The 19067-nt window shown below is 33.7% G+C and overlaps 1 protein-coding gene across 1 annotated transcript in view; it reads right to left on the bottom strand.

The window, feature by feature from the left end:
- Nucleotides 1–2708: 2708 nt before the first annotated feature.
- The window catches only part of Smp_139470 (tensin-related), a gene marked incomplete at both ends in the record, with an annotated part of 23273 nt that continues 6914 nt past the window's right edge, over nucleotides 2709–19067 (bottom strand). Inside the window, 5 exons of the mRNA XM_018792433.1 lie at nucleotides 2709–3497; nucleotides 5152–5289; nucleotides 8503–9037; nucleotides 9983–10306; nucleotides 17009–17635. Coding sequence (XP_018644216.1) covers nucleotides 2709–3497; nucleotides 5152–5289; nucleotides 8503–9037; nucleotides 9983–10306; nucleotides 17009–17635 — 2413 coding nt within the window. The remainder of the gene's footprint in view (nucleotides 3498–5151; nucleotides 5290–8502; nucleotides 9038–9982; nucleotides 10307–17008; nucleotides 17636–19067) is intronic.

Here is a 19067-nt window from a genome sequence, read left to right as displayed (position 1 = left end):
ACATAAAATCAGCTCTATAAATGTAAGCTCCTAGCAATCTAGTTATAAATAGTCTAATGCAAAATCCTGGTGTAGATGGCGTCTTGTTTCTATAGGACGCGAAACGCCAGAGCATATAGTTCTGTGTAACCTGCGTAAGGTTTTCGATCCAGTGAAGGATGTTTCAAGGAAGCTGAAGAGGGAGATCCACCTGACACTCAGTAACGGTGATGAGATATCAACTAAAGTGATTGTTTGGTAGGTTCAGCTTAATTCCTAAAAGTATTGGAGCATTAGCCTACCCATCACTAAAGTGTAGTCACTGCTTGCACACTTCCTTTAAATCTTGAAGTCTTGGTGCACTAAAGATTCCAACTAAGTGGCGTAAAGGGTCTGATTCACTGAATCGAAATTTACTTGTTAATGAAAGATATATTACCACTTTAAATAGCCTGAGAGCAATAGAAGCAAGCAATTTTGTGGTCGCACTTTTCCAAAATCAACCTTGAACCCGACCAATGTTTTGCTTAAGGTGTTCTCTCTCGAATCGTTTTATCTAGTCCTGGTCCTTTTCACCACTAGTACTGTTATTACCATTGCTACCTTGGTTATTTCATCTCAATGTGCCGATACAGTGTAATAAATTAAACCCATGTATATATATATATATATATATATATATGCTGAGTTATGCATTTCGTATAACTGACTTAGTGATCGCATCGGCACACCGCTCTGACCGTGTTTCGGCGTGATCGAAATATCCGTCTTTTCAGGATATTTTATGTGATGACAAAACATGGATTTCAAACATGCTCGCATAGCAAAAGTAATAGACGTATTTTAATCTGCACCACAAGTGACAACGATCCGGTGCGTATTTGACTGTTGGTTGGTAAAATCTACATACTTAAATGACATGGTCTTAAATATCAGTGCTTTCTCTTTTTAATGGCTACTAAAGCTGTAACACTATTTTTAACGGTGTGTAATATCATTACTGAACCGATGAGATCATCAAAAAACTCCCATCCGTGCCGCTGTTTGTTATTATATCGTAGCATCTCATATATAAAGGGAACCTATGACAAAGTTGAACATGAAAGGGAGTAGCAATTTTATGAGATAAGCAGCTATATCCAGTTAATATATATCACTGCAATCAGAATCTTAATAAACCGTGCGCTTTATAGTTTACTGGTAGCATCAAAGGTGACCCACGACGGATCTTTCTGAGTATAATATGATGTCGATTCCTATTCCCAAACTTAGGTAAGAATTGACTTAACAGCTGTTATAGTTTTTTCTTGTTCTTATCCTTTACATATTTGTTGATATCAATTTTGCAGAATGTTGTAATTTTACCTGTAAATGGTATAATATTACAAGTCAATAGTAAGTAGACGCTTTTATTAAAGGGAGGTGTACATGAAATATTTCTAATTAAGATATTGAGATGCACCAGAATTAACTGTCACTTTAGGAGAGAGCAAATTCGAAGCGTTTTACTGGTTCGTTGTGAACAGAAATCATTCAGTTTGTCACAATACGCGATACCAACTTTAGACTTGCGCCTGCTAGCTGAGATCTGTATTTCAATATATCGAAGTCCTTACGTTAAAAGACTTGTTCATAAATGCAGGTCGACCAATAAAGGCGAATACTGAGAACTTCTATTAGCATGGTGCCTTATTACTAACTTATCGTGAAGTCCAATTAGAGAATGTGAAGACCTAATTCTCCTATCAAAAGGGGACATTTTATTTGATCATGCGCTTCCTTTGAACTGTGGTTTTTTGTACTCTAAACTGTGGAGCAATACATTGTTGTGGTCGCATGAAGAGGACAACATTAGCCTTAAGTCAATTAACCACATTACAGTGGTCGACGTCCCCATTTTAGTTTCATGTAACGTGTTACCATGAATATAAGCTGTATATAATTGTAACTACCGTTACCCAGGTCAAAAAACCAAGAGATTTTGTGTTTATATATATATATATTTGAGGAATCTCATTTTGTCATTATCTCATAATGAGTTTTTGTATGATCTGAAGTAACAACAGAGAAGTAAGCAAAAAAACGAAACGAAAACAAAAGATTCGCATACAAATAAAGAAGGCCAAATTAGAAAATCTCTTTTATGCATTGTAATAATGACGATAAGAGGAACTAGAACACGATATATTTATATAAATGTATGCTCGTGATTGTAAATATTATATGTAGGCAAAGATCTAACTAAGAAGAATGGCAAAAAAGTCCCCCAGTTTATATATTACACAGTGAAAACAATAATAAGAAACCAATTATAGAATATATCCAACAGAGGTAGCAAAATAATTTAAGTAGCCTAACCTGACAATTATGTAATAACAACCATTAGGAATGGCAAATAAGACAAATGAAATATAGGAGATAAACAAATTAATATTGTACTCATTTAAAAGGAGATACGATTTCATTTGAGCTCATTTAGAATTATGGTGATTGTAGTCCGAATCATTGTACATAATAAAAAAAACTACCAAGCATTTGAATTCAGTGAGTCAAAGAGAAATAAATAAATAAGTTATATTGTAAATAGACCATTTTACTTCGTCACTATACAAATTATGAACTATGAAAGTAGGTATGATAGAATATGGATGATGTGGCTGAAATGAATTTACTGTAGAATAGATATTAACAAATAGTATACTTTAAGTAATATGATTGAAAAAGTCCCACTAACAACTAGTCAAAGGTCTTTCATGCGCAAGATTTAAATCAGCCAATATGGAAGAAAAATCAGACAAACGTTGGTAATCTTCATCTTCTTCTGAGTAATCTAGCAATAAACAAGCATTATTTTTTGGTAAATCGTTTGTTGTATAACTTAATTTTCGATTATTTCTGTTATTAGTTTCATTCATGAACCGCTGTTCATCTGTGTACTCAGACTGAGAAATACATGCTAAATCTACGGAGTTTTGTTTCCAAAGAACACAATCTGTTTTCAAGGATATTTGATTTGAACTCTCTGCTGAATTTTTAGTTGACAAATGATTATTATCATTACCTAACCAATTAGGAATTTGTGATTTGCATTGTGATAAATTTGATACTTGATAACTGCCAAGTACAGGTGGATCTTTTGTTATCATGTTGTGGGATGATAAGTTTTGATCAAAAGGATTAGCAGGGCTGAAATGAGAAATGGTAGCACATGATGGTAGGACTGGTCTACAAGGAAGATCTGCGACTGAATGAAGTATACGCTGGGGATGGTGACTAGATAAGTCTGAATTAGTAACACGATTATTTTCACCCGCTTCTGTTTGTGATGATCTGATGTTATAGTTACGCTGTTGCTTGGGAATTTCGTTTGATGGGCCATTTGTCAACTGCAGATCGGACTGTGTAAAGATTGGATTAGTAGTATATTGTGGAAGCTTGAGAGGGCATGGAAGCATCTCTGGAATGACAGTCAAATGGGTAACAAGAGCTTGTAGGGATGGCCATTCCTTGTCCAAACCCTTTTAAAGATAAATTTTATATAAAACTAAGTTCTACACATTAATGTAAGCTTATTAATATATGAATAAATCTAACGCTACAAAATCGAGACAAGCATATTTTAAACTAAATGATTAAACTAGATACCAATGTAAGAAAACACTATACAAAATGATCAGTTTAGCATTGTTCTGATAAAAAAACGTTTATCAAGTTACGGGTACATGCATCCAACTTTTATTATCATGAATGAGTTCAAGTACTGAAGATTAGATTTCTTTACGTAACTGAGTTGTAAACTGAAAAATATGTGTATAACGAATGGATAAAATAAATTCATTATGTAATCAGCAACACCAAACCTTTCAGATATCAGGGACTCTTGGAATCATGAACAAATAACCATATGCAACGTAAAACCTGACACATATATGTATATATAATACTATCACTGATATTTCAGTTATGAGAAAAGTGATTAAAATAAATCTAAGTAATATATTAGTAAAAATTTCTTGGGCAAAATTAGTTGCGCTATTCAGTTATTAATGTAAATAAAATTTAAAGAGTAATTTCAAAGTTAAACTAACGAAAATTATTGAACACGATCCAGACGTTACTCTAAGGAACAGTTAGACTATAGAATAAGACGAAAGCCTGTGCAATATTTATGTAACGTTATCTAACTATATTACTAACAAGTAACTACTACGTTATTGTATATTTTTTCCCTAGTTAGACGGAAGGAATTCATTGAGCGAATTTGCCGAAAACAAGTCATTTCATTGAAACAACCTATCTTGTTTATTTTTACCATTCTATGCTTTATTAATCATTTATAATCCTATTTAGATTGAATTGATCAATGTAAATACTATCTGTTCTCATCGCCATTGATTGAAGTCAAAAATGTAAAAATTGATAACTGCATACAATACAAGAAACTCAAAAATTACTGATGAGACTCACGTGTATAGATTACATTGAGGTTAAAAGTTCATCACACTACTTGAGTGTAAACTGTTTCGGTAAGATAGACTCAAATATGAAAGAGGTTGATTAAATACTTTAAAATAGTTCAAGATTCACCACAAATACATGCTTCTGAGCACATATTAGTCTTTAATTAGCCCCTTGCTTAAATGACTATTTTCTTAAAACTTTGTTTTTAGGTTAACACTAATTTCTAATTTCAGGCAATTTCAACTCAATAATATATACATTGAGAGATGTTGTTGATCTGTAAATTTTAAAGAAATACAACCAGAAGGTATGAGCAACAGTGGATATATTTTGAATACATATTAGACTGAATATATGTTACACGGTTTTTCGTCTATTATTTCAAAATGTAGCCACTCTTATACTAATATTTGAAAGGATCACTGACACAAATATGGAACATTGTATTGCTACCTGAAAGTGCGAAAAACATCCGGAAGACAATGAATCTTCCAAATATACTCAACCAATGAATCACATTAATAAGAAAACCGACTATTAAGGATCCATCACTTGTAATAGAAGTGGGTTTTATTGCTGGATGAAATGCAAATATGAATTGACTAACAGCTAGTAAACTGGGACATTGATAGAAAAACAATGTTTCAAAGAGTATCAATGCTATTGAAAAATAAAACAATCAAGATTTACACTGGGAAAAAAATATCTGACCTTTAATCGAACGCCTCGATTCGTTTTCTGTATCAAGTAATGGGTTATTCCTATCGGATTATCCTTATTTGGCACTCGAACAGATAAAGCACAACAACCAGGATGAGTAGCACTGTTGCGAACTAAAAAACTGCCAACCTGAAAATGAGGAAAAAACTCATTAGGGAGAAAAATCAGAGGAATTAAATGTTACATTATTTTATCCCTACTTTCTTACAGAATAAAATCTAATACAACTAAAAAAACCACAAGACGCATGAAAACAACATGCATATACCAGTAAATGAAATAATAATAATATCTATATTTATTAGGGAGATAACCACTACTTTTACTGTAATAAAATCAGTCTACTATAATTCATCAAAAAAGTTCGATTGTACTAATGTACCTCAGGTAGAATGAATTATTTTTTGTTACACAGAGCTATACCGTAAAGTGGTCACCTTTCCATTTATTGGAAGTCATTGTTCTCAGTTAGTCAGTCAGTCTACAATGAATTTACGAACAAACAAAAACTGTAACATTTCTTTAGTTGAGACTACACAAATTTACAGAATATCGTAGTTAATGTATAAACCGTTAACCAAATTAATCAATGGATTTAGAACGGTTGAGAATGGATCAAACAGGTGTGTGATCATTTTCTTTAACTTTATGCAAATAAACACACAGTTAGCTTTACAATATTGCGTAGGTACAAATGATTTAATTACATATTATAGTGTGCATACATTTTTTCATCAAGACAAATTATATATATATATATACGATTATTACCGACAATCGTCGTTATTCGAATTCTTTCGGTCACTAAATTACCTCATATGATATCATATTCTAATGTTAATACAAACACTATTGTAAGCAAATGAAAAGAAACTAATACATATCATAAATTCAAACTATTCGGCCCTAATGATTGTTTAGGCATTCAGTCAGTCACAACATAGAACTCCGTACGTACGTACATCAGTTTGAGTTGCCATACCACATCAGCACAGAGATGCAGTTGTCGATTCAAATCCCATAGTGGTAGAAGTAGTAAGAGTATAAGCAGTAAACCGAAAGATTAGGGTATGAAGATGTTATTCAAAGAGTATAATCCAGTGAAATAAATTTGGAAAGAGGAAAAAGATAGAGACATGAAGAGTTCAGAAGATTAGAATTTGGTAGAACACAAAGAGTGGATGTAACTTCGCCATTTCAAACGATTTTGAGTCATGTCATTCAAGGTCTCTAACCATCGATTGCTATCATCTCGCGGATCCCAACCAGACAGTCTACACCTACCAACATGGCACAGTCCACTTGTCAGTAACTTCATGCATTTGTGCTACGTTTTGGTCTAACCGCCCCTAGCTTTCTTCCAACCTACTCCTACACTATAAAACATCGCATGCTGGGGCAGTCGATGGTTGGGCATACGTAACACGTGTCCCAGCCATAGCAACTGATGAAGTTTAGCTACTTCATCAATCGATTTGACATCCTTACCTAGTACCCGTTCCCTAACAACTGCATTACTTACTCGGTGGTCCCAGGATATACAAGCAATGCTTCGAAGACACCTATGATAGAATACTAGTAGCCTATAAATATCCTCTACTCTTACCGGCCATGTTTCACTACCATAAAGTAGGACGGAAGGAACTCCTGCACAGTGAACTCGTACTTTAGTTGCTAGACGGATATCTCGCCTACGCCATAAATGATGCAAGTTAGTGAAAGCTAGACGATCCTTCTGTATCCGTGCTGAGATTTCGTCACACACCAGACCACAAGGGTCGATGAGACTCACAAGATAAGTGAAGCGGTCAACACCCTCAACTATTTGAATCCCTATCATTAGTTCAAGTGTCGATGTAACCCAAACTTGAAGTAACATTTTGCATTTCGAGAGAGAGAATCGCATCCCGAACATGCCTGCATTGTTGATTATAGTGGTCAGAAGACTCTGAAGGCCAGCTGAACTGATCCCTAAAGTGTTCTGCCCATCGATCCAATCTCCTGGGTTGAGAATGAATGATATGTCCATCTCTTTCCGAGATAGTTTCGCTGACAGTTGAGTTCCTAATACCCGTTTCCTTAGCAAGTCTGAACAGTTGTCTGCTGTTGCCTCCTGCCGCTGCCTTTTCCATCTCTCTTGCCTTCGCTACCCACCACTGTTCAGAGCCAGATGGGATGAGTTTTCGAGCATCTATCAGCGCATTAGATGCTGATGAGATCTAGTGTTTTTCCCTAACCTTATGGTTTACCGTGATAGCAGATATCACTACGGTTTCCACAGCTTTTCGGATATCATCCCAAGCTGCCTCAGGGTGGGTACAACTTATAAGGCTGCCTGACTGTTTTTCTAGTTGTTCCTGAAATATATTCTTAGCTTGCCTATCATTAAGTAGAACCCTAAGAGGCCTCCTTGCAGCGTCTTTCCTGCGTCCAGTAAGACGAAGACAAATACGCGTTCACACTAGAGCATGAACTGAATCTAAACATGTGCTCCGGAATGAGCGATAGTCTTCTATCGAGCCCCTCGACCGGTGGCTGATAGCGATGTTATCTATTTGGGCCCAACGTTGGGACGACTTCGGGGGTCTCCATGTCAAAAGATCTTTTTCCTTGTGCTTAAAGTTAGTATTTGCAGGCGGATCTACAACGCGTCGGTGAGAGCAGTTTTACTCTATGCTTGTGAAACCTGGCCTCTCCGAGTTGAGGATGTTAGACGACTCTCTGTGTTCGATCATCGTTGTCTCTTAAGGATCGCTGACATCCGGTGACAACACCATGTTAGTAATGCAGAGGTCGCGCACGTCCGTTTTGTTGGAGGATTTTGACGTGTTGGCTCCGTTCTTCAAAGGGCCTTACCGCCGGAGACGGAAATCCGTGAGGTGTGACCATTTTAGGGTCGGCCTCCTTTAACTCCTTCCTTCCTTGTGAGAAGGCAGCGTCGCTGCAGATTCTGGTTGTCCGAAGGAAACACCTTACTGCTGTCGCATCTCTGTACAGTCAGCAGTACGACTTTGCCCTCAGACCTTGGGTTGCTGCTTTCAGTCTTACCGTTCTCCAATAGATCTGCCTGACATGGTAGGACCTTGAGGAACGGTTGTTCCAGCCAGTATAGCTCGATTGGTTCATCACGATAGGCAAACCCGACCACCACGTCAAGGTAACAGCAACGGTCGTGTCGTTTTGGCTTTATTCACAGGGGACCAATTATATGAAATAAGTTATATAATTCAAATAACTCATTAAAATATTTGGTTAGAAATAAAATATATATATTATTCAATATACTTCATATTTTGCAAATAATGGAATACTTTATTGTCTTTAACCGAAAAAAATCGATACCTCTTCTTTAGCGAGCAATTCAAATGCTATTTCTCTGGGTAGCATAGCTTGAAACCAAGGCGCTTGATTTAAAGAATTATCACTATCACTAGCGATTTTATTACATCCCTGGAACTGAGAGGTTTGTTCAGGAGTTGGTGTAGGGGTGGCAGTTGGTGTTGGAGTATCTGTTGAAAGTGATGACGTCGACATTATCGATCCTGGTGTAGGCATAACACGAACATTGCTAGATACGGTGGAAGGAAACATTTGTTTTCTATGTGTATCTTGAAATGTTGTATCAGCCAAAACTTGGAGTGGATCATGTAAAGAAGAATTAATACAATTCATATCAGGTGTATATGAATGAGGCTTATCTTGTTGGGTATCATTTCGATTGAGTTCAATAAGCTGTTCAAAAGGATACTGTGATTGAGGCTGAGAGCCCATATTACCAAGAAGATAAGAGTTTTCAGAAGAGCCGTGTATATTCCCATGAAATTCTGATGATCTAACACTATTTTGAATTTGTTTGTAAACACCAGGTTGGGAAATCCTAATAAACCAATGAATACAACCATATATTTAACATAAGAACTAATATAGTTGACAAAGTTTGTAGAATATGTATTAAAATATTAATCGACACTATAACAAAAAAAGTATTTGGTGATAAGAAGATAGAATATTTATAAAATTATGTTAAAGTATGTAGGAGATCAAATATAGAAATGAGAGAATGAAAACAATTGACCTAAGAGTTCATCCTAAAGAAACTATTGAAATATTCCATAAAAGACATGAGTTTAGAACTAAATTTTTATGTGATTCTTAGATTTTTAATTTCTAAATAAAGAATTTAATCTGATTAATAAAATTTTAGACTGAAAAGTAATGTTTGAAAATACTACAAGAACTATTCAAAGCTTATGAAATATAATAGTAATATTATTATAATGAAATGTTATTTGTACAAGCTCAAAGCAGTGATAAATAATTGGGACCAAAGACCACAATATCTCGCACCTTTGTCCCGTGTCAAATTTCGAACGATCATCTCAACTTCAAAAAATACTAGGTGACCAGGATCAATGTTTGATTTAAGCATGAGCTGAGTGTTAGACAACTGAAATTAAATTGTATATATATTGAGCTGTTCCCTAATGTAATTAACTAAACATTCTCGTCTAATATCCTGTTTCTCATCAACTCGTTTCGTAATCCTACTAGTAATCGTCAACTTTATTTTTGAGATTACAATATAGAAAACAACTCATCTCTATAGTTCTAAATTCTTTTTATATTACCGTCAATAGGAAAACTTGAACAAATGACTACAGAAGATAAACACCATAGAAGTTTGTAAAACATACACTTTTACTTCGTAATATTCATAGTTTACAACTAGAGAACAACTCATCATATAGATGAAATGATCCTAAAATAATATGACATAAGAGGTAATAATAATTTTAGGAGAGAAATAAAAATCTAATATTACCTAGGACCATCGATATGTTGTTGTTTGAAATCCTTAGAATGACAAGGTACATCAGGAACATCAATTAATAAAGTCGTGTTACGATATGAAGTAATGTTGGAAGGATTGCATTCTGTATTTTGATGCTTTGGTTTTGTTTCTTTTGGACTATTTGAATCATATGATGCTGCTTTCATAACAGCTTCGATTGATTCAACAATTTCACGATCTTCATCTTTATCCAATTCACTAAATAGACCTTCAGGTACAGGACTGGAAGTTGATAAATGAGGTGAAAAATTCCTTGAATTAAATTGTTCATGACTTCTTCTGAGTGAATGCATTCTTAAGATAAATAAAATTAGAGAAACTAAAGCTTAATACGTACACTAGTTAATTATAAAACAAGTATTCACCAAAAAAACATATGGACTAATCTGAAACTAAAATAAGACAGGTATTTTATAAACTCTTAAGAAAACTATATCTGCTGTAGAAATATATATTTTTATTGAAACCAAATTATACTAATTTAAAGTTGAAATACCTTTCATGTAGAGTCTATAACCCAATAAAAACACATACATTACACATTGTATACATGTGAGCTAAGGAAACATTCTATATTATTTACTAACAAACGGTTGTTACTGCACTGACTATAATGCAATTATGCATAAATATCATGCAAACTGATATCCGGATCAAAATTCAGTCAGTCACAACGTGTAACCTCGTGCGTATGTACATGGGTTCAAGTTGTCATACTTCATTAACACAGAGATGAAACTGTCAGACCAAAGCCCAGAATAGTAGAAGTAGCAACAGTATCAGTGGTAATAGGAGAGATTAGGCATTGAGGATTCGATTCGAGAAAATATAAATTAGTGAAATAAAAACAAAAAAAGTTATGAGGAACTTAGAATCTCAGAATTTGGGGGAAGATGACTACTTAATTAATTGGTAAAAACAAGTCATTTCCTTTTTTCTTAAATGACATAAATAACATTTTAAAACAAAAAATTGCAAAATTTGCTCAATTATTGATTTAAAATGCTTTTCATATTTAGGGACAACAAAAACATGTGACATAAATTTCTACCACTAAACGATGTCATATAAAAAACTAGGGGACACCAACACTAGTTTCGACCTAGTTGGTGACTTGACAGTTGTGTGCACTTACAACTCTACATGAATTTGAGTCAAGGAATTGTGACTAGCATAGTACCCTCAGATTAATGGACGAAAACAGTGATTAACATTTTAAACTTCAATCAACGTGTGATATGGCTCAGTTTTCGTTTGGTCCAAAAACCGAGTTACTGCCTATTTCATTGCCCACTAGAGTTCTAACTCAGCGGCCTGAAAGTATACGCTAGTCACAAAATCTGGTCTTCTAGTCTATTACATGTACGATCATGACAGAACTGGTAATTACAGATCAACCAAAAAGATAAATAAATACAACCAAAATAAATGAAAATATAAAAGTGGTTTTGTTTTAGAGCTTCTTTGATACAGAGTTGAACCATTCACATCTCAACGCATATATTTAGGTTAAATCACAGTGGTTAGCTACATCAAGCATTATAGAGATGAAATGAAGAGTCAGTTAATTTGGTCAACAACAACAAAAAAAGAAAATTTAGATCATGATGTTTTTGGGAATGAGTTTCTTCATGACTTAACAAATTATTATTTTACATAATTTGCAGGTACTCGATAATCTCAACTACAATTTACAAGCTATTGACTCATTTAATGGAATGAATAAATAAACATGTATTTTCCCAATGTTCAGAAAGTTAGTCAGTAAGTGTTAAAAAGTCGACAAAAAATGATGATAGCTTCTTAGGAGGCTTTAAGGTATCTTAAGAGTATTATACCTTATAAAGAATGTGTGTGTATTTACAATGAGATACTTAAAGGTATCATATTTATTTTAATAATATAAGTGAAATGATGTTATCTAGGAAGAAAATAATGGTTACACAAAACATGTACTCCATAGGATGCAGCACCTCCAAATCTACAATGAGAAATAAATGTACAATGTATTTATATGTATGTAAGTAGGTCAAGAGACGAATCCATGAAATATGTGTCGATTTTGTGTTCGAACTGAATTAACAGTGCAATTAAAGAGTACACAAGATCTCGAGGACAAAGTAACATAAATCGACATAAACGTAAGAATATATATTATATATATATATATATATGAGTGACAGTGTGTCAATTTATCTAATTATAATCCCCCTTCCCAAAATTAATCACTACGATTGTAGCAATAGTGCAATAATATACGATGTATAAGAAAGTAAAACAGATTTATGTAATGTATCCCAGACATAAAATTAGCATAATATTAGCATACATGAAGTAAAAACTGTGTAAACAATCTAATACTTAAATGTTTATGGAAAGAGAGAAGTAAAATTATTATTTTTTAGTTATGCTTATTATGCAGATTATAGTGGTAATTTTTTTAAAAAAAACTACAAGTTCAGTCATATAACATAATACTTTTAATTCATTAACACCTGAATGGAACAAAAAAGGGGAAAGAACTAATTGATATGAACAAGAAACGCCTAGTTTAGGCGGATACCTAAAATAATACTTATAATTAAATGTGTATTAGTCAGTGGTTTTATTGAACAACATAACCTTAAGAAAGACAAAGCGGATAGCTAAGAAATACCCTTATTTTAATGTAAATCATGATATAGTGTTAACAGGCTTTCCTTATTACACAACACATACTACGCGAAATTCTACCTAATACGTTTATCGATAACTGACTACTTAGGAATATCTGTATTTATATTAATTCTTTTCGATGGATCTACTATAAGAATTTATCGATTAGGATCTCCTCCAATGATGTATTCATCTACACCAATGAAACTATCACATAACAATTAACCATAATTTTGTAGTTTATCCCTTCTATAACATAAGCAGAAATGTGAATAAATATGATTCATACGTAAAAATATTTGCTAGATAATTAGACTATATACATTTGCTTTCCAAATATTACTTTACAAAAAAAACAGGACTCATACCGTAATTTGTGAAACCTAATAACTCCATATCATCACATCAAGACTATTTTTATAGTGAGGACCATCAGATTCTCAGATTATTAGACTTGTCGATAACATAAACCGTAAAAAAATTAATTTTCCTTTACCAGAACGTTGGAATACAAGATATAAGTGAATTGAAAATCCCCTTTGTATTAAAAGCAATCTTCAAATATATAATGACCCTAACTGAAGAATAATATGTAATGAGTGATACGAGGGTGAAACCCTAAGCCCATAAAGATGTAATTTTGCATAAATGTAAACATCATCGGTCATCATCATCAATAATTATAAATTTTCTATAACTATGTTAGTTGAAAAAGTGTGACATGCTGAATAGAGAAAATATTATGCCAAATTATGAAATATATATATCTTTATTTATCTATCTGTTTATTATTCACTGTCAAAACAGAGAATCATAAAATATGGTATACATGAAAATGAATGTTTGCTATATAAATTATGATTCACTTGTATAAACAAATACTCTTTCTAAAGTTTTGTATTAGCAATACACTAATTTTAATAAAACAAATGCTACAAACAGTATTTGAAAAAAAAAAGATTTATCACTTACAAAGGAAATAGATTGGATTTATTTAATATACACTGGAGAATATCGATTTACTTTATATTCTGAACAGTGAAAAGAAAAACTGATGGAAAGAACATTTATTGTTTAGAAAAAAATTATTTTAACAGATCCTAATAAAGATGAAAAGCATAGTCTGAAGTAATTTTAATCCCTGCAAGTGATCTAATTCAATGCACATGGAATGAAACAAGAATAAATAAGTCAGGCAATATTTTAATACAGTTAGATAGCTGATTTAAAAAAATACTTTCCTGCGCTTGAAAAGAGATTAAACATTTTGAATGAATGCAAATCTAATGGTCTTAACTTATGCATCCTTAATGGTTACTGATAGTCATTTTAAGAAAGGGTAGATATATCAATAAATCTTGACATCTTCTTAGCTGTAGAATTCTGGAAAATGTGTTCGTGGAAGCTCTGGTTTGTAAGAGTTGAGAACAACTAGAATGCAAAATGACAAACATATTCATGTTATGATCACGAGCAGTAGTGCATAGAGAAAGTAAATGAGAAGAAAACAGTAACAATAGATATTTGTTTAATATTATCAATGAGATAGTTGAAAACGTTGGAAGTTAGCAGAAGATAGGTTTACTCTCAAATCTGGCTAATCGACTGAGAGTACTATGAATGATAATTCAAATCAGATGTAAATACTCTTCGTTTTTCAACTCGCAACCAGGAGATGGAACGGGACATGAAAAAATTAAGTCACAGAAAAAGATAACAAGATGCATAGTGGCTAGCTTGTGAATTAAGGCAATACGCACATTATGCACATATGCCAATAAGAGACTGACCAGTTGCAATTCTAAACATCAATGGGAAGATTCAAACAAACAATACTAAGTGAATTTAAAGATAACAAGAGTCGAAAATAGTATAATACTACTCTGTAGGGAAAATAGAATACCGGTAAGAAATCAGAAGAAAGTAGCGATTAGTTTCGTATGTATGTATTGCACATAGGGTGCACAGATAATAATGAATACACTCTTTCCTCCCATATAAATTTATATGCACGTAATTATCTGTAGACTGCACACTTTCACAGTATTAAATATCAGACGTTTCGTGGAGAAATATGTTTTAAGGAAAAAAAGTTCAACGTTGGACCAATTTCCCCCCACATGGTAACAATAAACCGTTTTTCACCTTTATATACGAAAATGATTGACGACTTAATTGCATTCAATCATTCCTGAAGAGCTGTAAACAAATACACAAAGATGGATAGACGATAAAAATTATTTGTTCCCAGAAAACTGTACAAGTGTGCATGTGCATACAATAAAATAGGTGTGTTTATCTATCTCATAAGTTACCAATCTGGCTGGTGTGGTGAATTGATTTCCTTAGCACTTTATTTTCCTTCAAATATATGATATGACTTATAAATATTCACTGTCTCGTAATAAGATTTATCAGAAGCTTTTAAAGAGCCTTTAAAAAGAATAAAATGAAGACCGCACGATTGAGAAACAATATTCATTAAAGTCTTGTACGCAGTGTATTACAAGAAACCGTTGACTATCAAAAAAAAGAAACAGTACTAATTAATGAACATTGATTTAAGATATGCTATGGAACTATGGAATGTGAGAGAAGGTGAAGTAATAACTGAGATCTTATCTTTTGTACTCACTTATTCGATATTTCATTATACTTGTCTGTTTTGATATTTTGACTCGTTGACATACTCTGACAGTAGAAATTATAGTTGGATTCTTTCACTTAGTGTTTAGTCTTGCTAACATCCTACAGCGTCTTGTTCAAATGATCTAAACGGGAATAAAAATTTTATCCACTGACTTTTGGATAAATATTTATCTCGCTTTGTAAAGGGGAATTACCTTCAATTTCATTAACACATCGTATATACCTACTATTGAGCTTTTCAGATATGAACTGATTTTGAACGGCTAAAAACTCGATTCTAGACATTCTTAAATTTAAATCTTATGTTCTAATAGTTGTACATTAGAATGTAAGTACCAAATCATCTACAGAATTTGAATATGTTGACGATTCCGTAACTAATAATTATGTTTGAAGCATAATTCAAAACTTGTAATACGAGAAGTTGAAGCTGAAAAAAATGATCAAGAATTGTCATTACAACATTATAAAATCATTAAGGTGTGCACTATAGCTGTGAGATTGATGATTTTAAAGCACATTGAGTATCGAATCGGCATAAGCTCATTGCTGAGATCAACAAAAGGTAGTTTGAATATACCTTATTCATTATAATTATACTTATGACGATGATGATACCAAAACAAATAGACTGCTGATTTCTGTAGTCAAAAAGATTAAAGAAATGTGGTGATATCTAAGCAATGTTTTGAAAGTGTATATTGTAACTAAAAGCGTATGGAAGTCTAGGCAGAGTAGGAAATTGCCATACATTAACACACTACTTAAAAATTAACTAAATAAACAAATCCAGAAGACATAACGTACACTCAATGAGTACTCCTAAACATTAATACAGTGAGAGATACTTCAACTAATGATTTAAATTCCATTAGTCTCAGAAAAGTAATTAACATGGTTACATCGATGAAATACAGAGCAATCAGGACATCAGTTTAAACAGACATTGTATTGACTTGACAGCAGGAGGTAAGGATAATGGTTTTTAATTTCATGAGCACGTGCATGACCCGTTAAACTAGTATCTTTTTAAAAGGCCGTTAATTATGCTTATTTTTTTGTCCTACAACTTGCGTATAAGTGTAGTATATGAGCAGATAAACCTACTTTGTTGACCGTCTATGTTATATTTTAATATTAGTTTATTAAGTGCTTATATCAACAGGTTGGTCTTGTGGATAATTATCAATTGGCCACATTGTATTATTGTGTGTTATCTATCATCAAGCAAAATATGTTCATAACAAATCATAAAACAATCGTTTATGACAATTAACCAGACAGTTGAGTATATGTTAACCTAAGTCAGATACAGTCTATTTTGTTGATAAAAGTTTTCATACAAAATATTTTGTCTGGATGTATTGTTGTATATAAGAAGTCTTCAAGTGAACTTGTCAACGATTAATTAATGGTAGAAATCAAACGCTTTTTGTGTGGAGAGCATTTTTAACAGTATAACAATGTGGACAAGATCCTGAGGATGAATTGAGTAAAATTAAACAAAAAGGAAGGATGATTTGATAGTTTACGATCGGAGTAGAAAAATGTTTAACTAGTTATGTACTCAGGTTTTCCAGAATGTACTGTCTTCCTTTGTTTATAAAGATAAAAAAATCAGAGTATACGTAATCTAAGCGAGAATCTAAGTAAGCTGACAATTTTGAGTGAGGAAATACAGCATGAACATACCTAACTGGTGGTATAGGTGGAGATAAGTCGGAAGTTTCCACCGATGATGAATTTCCACTGGATGATGAATTCGGAGTACGACTGGTAAAAGGACACATTGTTGGTTTAGTCAGCTGTTCTACATTTTTTGAGGTATTGTTCGTGGTTGGCTGCAAAGGAGCTAAGGACCTGGATGACACCTGTTTCGCAGCTGCGAGGACAGCTGCAGCCTCCGCAAAAGCAGATGCCTTAGCATCTGCAATAGCTTGAGCATCCAAACGTTCTTTTAATGCAACAACTGGACTTCCTCCAGCAAAAGTACGAAGATCCACAAATATAGGTGGTCTGCGAGTGGGGTTAGGAGTGTTCAGTATATCAGACATATCCGGAGTTTCTTGTGACTGCGAAGTTTTAGGGAGGATATTTGTACTGTCAATAACACAACTAGAAGAGCTTGGAAAAAATGAGCTATGCCGTGCAGACGACAGGAGATTTGAGAGAGTTGAACCTTGGCGCAAACGGGGTTGCCTGGCACTACCACCACAGACATTTTTGGAGTTTTCAGATCCTTTTCCCTCGCTTCGTCGAAGAAAATGACGACGCAAGAACGCTAAATCTATGGCTTGTGGAGTCGAAATGCGGTGAAGTCTGTCAAAGTAAAATATATCAAGGATTAGTGAAACAAATCGGTTAAAGATTAATAAAACCATACAGTAAAAGAATTTTAACGTGTAATTGACCTCTAGGTCGCGACAGATTTAATTTGTTATCAATCAAACTTTTACACACAGAAAACTTATCTATGTATACGAAATACGAGTCAACAGATCCGAAATATAACTGATAGTAGACAGGTACATTAGCAAACGATTAGGAATGATTAGGTAGTACATGCATCAGGTAGTAATTTGGGTGATGATATGACGACTAACCAATTAACGAATTGATTTGAACTGGAGAAGTATTTAAAGCTAGGTGTCATTGGATAGCTATTTTGCTTTATTTTGGAATTAAGACGTATGCGTCCGCAACCTCATCAGCACTGTTAGGTATCAAGGAGATCACTGAACTGAAAGCCCATGGTCTATATTCTCAATCTTTTTTATGGAGTGAAGGCTTTCGAATGTCACCAAAACATTAGAAAAAAAGAAACTTAGTGATCATAGTGGTCGAAATATCAGACAGTCAGAAAACATTCGCCCAAGTATATTAAAAAGTCTTGTGGTCTACTGTGAAGCTGATGTCAATTTTTTTCTTACACACCTAGCGTGGTGTGCATTATAAGTAGAATATCGCAGGAGTCAGAAGTGGAATGCTTACCAGTAGAAGACTGAAGTAAAAAGAGGAAGGAAAACAGAGAAATCGAAATAACAGGATTGCAAGAATGATGGAGTATGTAGAGGACAACTGAAGGAAGGTATGCAAATGATACATTGAATGTATGATTTTCATATTTTACAAAGGCATTGTGTGATGTTGCATAAAACAATAGGTTGGTTTCCCTCACCGAGTCTTTGTTCACTACACTAGTTGGCAAAACAATGTCTAGTCTAACATAAACGTTTGATTTCCCCTTCCAATTTAAAACTACGTCATTTGTTAAAAATATTCCCAAGTCAACTGGCTTGTTAGTACAACTTGAAATAATAAATCCCACCATTACGAAGTGAAACATTTTGTTAAGCAGCGATACAATATGAAACAGGATGATACCAAGCAACTGACTACGCTGTTGTTATAATAGGCTAATAAGAAATAAAATAACCATTCACTTGGTATTGTTTACTTGAATCTTCTGATTGATCTTTAGGACTGCCATTGATGAGTCTCTTATTAGCATATGTGCATACTGTGAGTATTGACTCGATATTGCCTTAATTTACAAGCATGATAGGCAAAGGTGGATAGTGGCTAGCAGTGGAATCCAAGACGCGTATTTCGTCCTATTCGGGACTCTTCAGCTGAATGTACCTGCATCTCAGAGTTGATGTCCACTATGGGACTTGAACCCAGTTCCGTTCGCTTCAAATTTCATCGCGTTATCCCCAATACACAAGCAAGTGGCTATCAGGACTCAGTA

Source organism: Schistosoma mansoni, assembly GCF_000237925.1.
Source record: "Schistosoma mansoni, WGS project CABG00000000 data, supercontig 0290, strain Puerto Rico, whole genome shotgun sequence".
NCBI classification, from domain to species: Eukaryota; Metazoa; Platyhelminthes; class Trematoda; order Strigeidida; family Schistosomatidae; genus Schistosoma; species Schistosoma mansoni.
The sequence above is the reverse complement of the archived record's forward strand: the minus strand, read 5'-3'. Positions and strand labels throughout refer to the sequence as shown.